Source organism: Pyxicephalus adspersus, chromosome 2, assembly GCF_032062135.1.
Source record: "Pyxicephalus adspersus chromosome 2, UCB_Pads_2.0, whole genome shotgun sequence".
In the NCBI taxonomy this organism is placed as follows: domain Eukaryota; kingdom Metazoa; phylum Chordata; class Amphibia; order Anura; family Pyxicephalidae; genus Pyxicephalus; species Pyxicephalus adspersus.
Window position 1 is genome coordinate 35987747 of NC_092859.1, and position 6000 is coordinate 35993746.

Below are 6000 nucleotides of genomic sequence, written 5' to 3' on the forward strand. Positions count from 1 at the left end.
ACAGCTTCCCTTTTAGAGACCACCCTCATTGTAATAAGATTGTATGGTAATTTGCGATATGCTGATGACCAGTTTAAAAATAATTGATCTTTTCCAGATGCTGCTTTATTCTCATTGTTCTTTTGTTCTCCCTGCTTCTGGCTTATCTACTGCAAGTACAGAGAAGTCCTATTACTCTCTGCCTCCTAGGTGAACGTCATGATTTATGAAGTGGTCGCATTAAATCTAATAAGAATGGTACAAGATCATCCACACTCGGCTAAATTAGATCTGTGCCTTACACGCTTTGCATAATTACTGCATGCTTGTTTAATTATCGGAAGACGATCGTGGACTAAAAACTGTAGCATGTCTAATGGAGAATGGTTTAGAGACCTAAAAAAAAATAGGACTTTGTTTACCATGATTCAATTGATCCAATGAAATATGTATTAATAAACAGTGCTGGTTAGTTATTTCTAAAACCAGAGATAAAAGCCTCATTTTATTACTTTTTTCTTTGGTTAAAGCTGAGAAGGATTAAAGTACCTGTAATGTTTGTATTGCTGTCTGCATTCCTACTGGGAAGACTTCCCAGATTTTCAGAAGTCCCTCCAGTTGGATATAGACTGGGCATTATAGCGTCTGAGAAGGGTTAGAGTCCCTGTCAGGGTTACAAAAGTCCCACTTCTTTATGTTTTCATTGCATGTGTCCAAATATAATAATAATAATAATAAATAATATGTTCTATAGTAGGGAAAGGCTAAACCTCTATCAGACTGTTATTTCTGTCAATGTCCCTGTTGTAGGTTTTTCATTACTTTCAGTTTGGTTTACCTGTTGTCAGTAGGACAGAAATCAGTTAAATCTCCAAAAGTTCTGATTCTTCCACTCTAAAACTCAAGAAAAAGTTTTTTCCTAACTTGTTCACTGTCGTAGAGATAGGTTTATTTGCAGGAAACTAATTGAGTTGCACTTTGTACACGTGTGCTTTCTGTTTTAGAGAATTGGTACATTTGGATTCCAAAGCTGTTTATAAAAAAAAACTTTTCCTTTTGCTTTTTTTTAGCTCAGATTTAACTGTTATGTTTTATCTTAAAGTTGCCTTATGTTCCTCCAACAATGAGATTAAATTATGTGGTCATGAATTTCATGATCAACCTTATGCAGCCCTTATAAGCCTTCGAGAGGCTCAGATTACAATCTAGAAAACTAAAAAAAAAACTAATAATTTTTATTCTCATTTTATCATAATGTGGGCACACATTTGGAAAACAAATGACAGATATCAATACTTTTTCATTTATTATATCATTTGCTTCCTTTGTGGCATTCAGCCACATGACACCCCAGAGCCACAAGACAGGTGGGTAATGGTATACCTTCGTATGTCATATGCTGTGTTTGATGGTCTGAATGGGGCGCAGGTAGATATAAAATACCCACCATTTGTGATGACTAAAGATTCCACCTGATGCTGAATAGTAAAGTATCTCCACTTAGATTCACCAGCCTAACAAAGCTTATTAGTACCAACCAAGGATGGAAAAGGCATCCTTTTCTCCCTCCTTTATAGACCACAAGTCCTTTGTGGTCCCCTATACACAGTGCCACGGTGTATGTAACTAGAAATGTAACGCTACACATATTTTATTTAATTTCCCCAATTTTATAGTCTTAATATATATTTTAATTTCCTTTTCAGTCACAAAATCCGCAAAGCTGTATCCGACTGGTGGATCGCTCGATTTTTCCCACATTATGATGCAAGGGGATGGACGGAGGAGAAGAAATGAGAATTATTTTGATGATATACCAAGATCAAAGCTTGAAAGGCAGATGGCTCAGGTAAAATAGGCTTACGGCATGCTTACATATTTGTTTCTAGATGGTAGAATGCAGTTGTAGTTTAAGAAATAAATCTTGGGTATACTTTAACCATTTCAATGTGTTATAAATCATACAACTGTCATTTATCTAGACTTTACCTCCCAATGTTAAAAAGAGAAACGCAGTAGGACTTTTCTACCCAATATCCTCCATCCTCTTACTATAATATGATATTTGGACTCCACTTTCCCAAACTCATTTGGTCATATTATTTTTAGATATCTTTGTACCTAACTGCCAAAACCTCTTCAACCCCTGACCTGTTTTATTCCACTTGCACTCACCATATTTATTTATTTATTATTGCTGCATCCATGTGTTTTAGGAGATATGATTTGTTGACCGCTTGATGAAACTGATAAATGTTCTGATTAATTCACATATTTCATGTCTACTTGCTTTATCTCTTTCCCCCTCTTACCATATCTATAAATTTTACACCAACGCAGCCATATGCTTACCTGGAAGATTCCCACTAGGGAATGTTTGAGGGAATGTCTCATTCATTGTTCTTTTCATAGGGCTCATAAAGTTCTGGGGAATAAAAGTAATTTCTAACAATTAGAAGAAAATATTTGGCAGGTTTTCCTCACAAATTCACAAAGATTTGCAAACCATTGTAATTATTTTGTGCCATGTAGTAAATTATAACACCTGTGCATACTGATTGTCATCCACAACACTTTATTTATGTATTTTTGTTAAGGAGAATAAAAATGAATGTAACGCTCCTTTCTGACTTTTCCTGGACAAGGGATTAACAATGAAAGTCTCTTAGTTGGTCAGGGCATGCACAGAAGGAACAGCCAGAAGGCTCCTGGGATTCATAAGGGATGTACCCCAGGAGGCTCTGCGCTCCCATTCTGCCGCGGCGACAAAGACAGAAGGAGAGGGCTTTACCCTTTTTTAAAAAAAGGGTTATAACCACCCCAAAAAAAGAAGGTGATTTTTACCCTATATAAAAGTGTTGTCTACCCCCGTTATGTAAGGCTAAACATTTAGTTTAGGTTGCTTTAACTTTCTGTGTTTTCTGCCTTTGCTGCACTCATATCAGAACACCTCCCTCTAAGTTATGCAGAAGAAGAAAGGGCAGGTGTTCTGTAACCCTTCCTAGGGTGATAATACTGATCCTTCAAATACAGTGCAGAGAGTGAACATCACCAAGGAAAAGGAATTGTGTTACCATCATCATCACCAGGTAAAATAGATTTTAGATACCATTTATACAACACAACAAAGTCAGCTTCACTCAAATCACCCAAAAATTCAAACCATTTCTTTATTAACTTTATTAGCCTACAGGCTAAGTACCTTTTAAAATAATAATCTACTACTGAGCATACAAGTTCTTATATATCTTTGTGCACTGAATTCAACTTTATGTAGAACATAAAGTAGGTTATTAAAAGTGTTCTGAAGAAGACTTAATATAAAAAGTCCAGGAATATAAGTAAAACTATGGAGGCGAGTTCATTGTATTAAAGCGTTTTTATGATAATGCTAAAATGTATCCTAAGTGTCATTTAGTAATGGGCTGAGGAATATCAAATTAAATGCGTCAATGACCATTACAGAGCTGATGAGATATTACTAACAATCTCACCTCTAAAGTGTAACATTACTTTCCTGAGGATATTTTTCAGCGGTCTGCAGTAAATGACAGTTAAATGGGAAGTTAATGCACAGCACCATATAACACTGGAATGTTCAGCCTATAGCTCCTGGAAAAATAGTTAAGACAAAGTCATATATAATGTAAAAATTCAGTAGATTGGTGGCCTCGTTTTACATAGTTATAATGCAGTTAACTATTATGAATATTTATTATCCAACACAATTTCATTCACTCAGACAGGTAAAGGTGAACTATGACTAGGCCAGAGTGAATAAGATTTGATTTAGGTTAAGTAAAGGTCAATAGGGAGTTAACCAGCAGTACTCTGTACAATTGTAGGTTAGCTGGTGATGACATTAGGTGCAGAGAAACAGATAAATATTTTATATGTACATATGTACAAAAATGGATTATAAAATATTGCTACAAAGCATTTAGGATGGTTAGGATAACAGTGAATAATGCAGGGCACAACCTTGGGTATTAGGAAGGTTCAACAGAATTTTTCACTGAATTTTTTCAACTAAACAGATATAACATGTTAAACAAATCAAAATAGAGCAAATACAAGACATTACTTAAAGGTGTCTTTAATGCAGGTAACCATATAAAACTTTACTGATCCTTTGGCTTCAGTACTTTGGCTTCTGTGTCATGTTCATTAGGTTTACAGACACTTGCCTGAATTTATCAAAATAATTGCAACATTTAATTAACCTATTAACATTAAGCTATTCTTTCGGGTTCATCCTAATGCAAACTTGTGCTTTGCCTTAAGCAACTGCAGCTGAAAGCAACAGGTTCTCTTTAATGCCCTCCAGCACCCCAAATTTAATTTCCTTTGATCCCATATGTTTTGTTAGGCCACCAGATGCAAAGAATAAAATCCAGTATGTCTGGGTATGGAGGCACATTGATTAACTTCCCTAATTTTTACCTAGTGATTGGCTCCAGTGCTGTCATATGGGTGCAGGAAGGGTCATCAGCCCTGTGTAAGCTCCAACTAGAGCACTTTACGTGTATTGCTTCCTTCCTCACTTTAAAAGCCAAACGGGATGGGGGGTGAAACAAAGGTCAGAATGTACAGCTTCGAAGGAGGGCTTTTAAGAGAACCTGTTGCTTTGAACTGTATGAACCAAGCATAGGTTTGCTTTTATTTTGTCTCACTCATGCACTGAAAACTCAAAAGTCAGGTCATTATAGAAGTAACTTTCACTCACAGCCCTTACATCAGTCATCCCAATATCAACCACGCATTGTCCACAATGTTTGCCATGCTACCTCCAGTGTCCCTTTCATAAATATTTGTGGCAGTAGAATATTTTTGTCTCCTGTATTACAAAGACTGCAGATGTATAATTAATGGCTTCCATTGTCATTTTGTTTGCATTTATGTGTAAATGAGATAAACTTCTCCTGCCCTGATCGCACTACCGTGTAATTATTTCCCACACACTGAAATGCGCCTTACTTCTGGGTGCCTGATCATTTCCCGTTCAATGCTAATGATGAGGGAGACGTAGTGCGCGTCTTGAGATTTCAATGCAGGGAAACCCCCATTATCAGCTTCATTAGAGAGGTTTATTGAAGTCCCACAGTAAAGATTCTGTCCTAAAGTGTATTAAATGACGATTGTCTGAAAGTGTTCTAAGCCAAAATTCCCTAAGGATTCAATCCAGTGCTGACAGGAGTTAAAGCAGAAATAGGAAATACATAGCTGCATCTTTCTTGCGCTGTATGTAGTTGTTTGACACCACAAAGCATAAAAGCAACCCAATTCCTCGGAGTAGGGTCATCTTCTTCTCCTGTGTCACTGTATCTGTCTGTCATTTGCAACCCCTATTTATTTGTGCAGCGCTGCGTAATATGTTGGCACTATATATATCCTGTTTAATAATAAAAATTCCGCACTCAAGCAGACAAAACCTGATCAGTAGAACCAGTGAACTTATCTGCTAAGAGAGCAGTTAATATAGGAATTCTGGTTTCCAACAACCTCAAGGTTGGTTTGTCACTTTTATTGCACCACTTTTATTGCTGACAGCATCCCCCCTGCATCATACGATTCCTGAACATAAGATTGCTGGTTCATATATTGAATCAAATTAGTTCTGTTATTACACATATATAGAGCACCTAATACAATGTTTTGCAAATCTTGTCGCCCGATGATAACCTCAGTTAAAGATCCAACCTACACATTATGTAAGGCTTTATAGTGTTATTACATTCCGTACATCAGTTGTCACAATGACAAAGACACAAAGATGTCCAAAACTTTACAAGTGAGGGTTAGAGAATCTAACTCAAGCATTGGCTAACATCAAAGGGAGTGTCTGAATGGCTGATCCAACATTGCCCCTGATTCATCATTGAAATCCGCGATCGCTGGAAGCGCGAACGTACGCGCAGCCAGCGAACGCGGATCACCGCGGGCCGGGCTCGAGTATGCGCGTACACTCGCCTCACTACCAGCCGGATTCCAGCCTTCACAATAGGGAGCGCGAATCTGCCA

The 6000-nt window shown here is 37.2% G+C and overlaps 1 protein-coding gene across 5 annotated transcripts in view; it reads left to right on the forward strand.

Annotated features, from left to right (window-relative positions):
* Positions 1 to 6000, forward strand: part of ANKS1B (ankyrin repeat and sterile alpha motif domain containing 1B) — an 84927-nt gene that overhangs the window by 40630 nt on the left and 38297 nt on the right. For all 5 annotated transcript variants that reach the window (XM_072400418.1, XM_072400416.1, XM_072400420.1 and 2 more), the window contains one exon: positions 1686 to 1828. In XM_072400418.1, the coding sequence (XP_072256519.1) occupies positions 1742 to 1828 (87 nt within the window). In that variant the 5' untranslated portion in view covers positions 1686 to 1741. The remainder of the gene's footprint in view (positions 1 to 1685; positions 1829 to 6000) is intronic.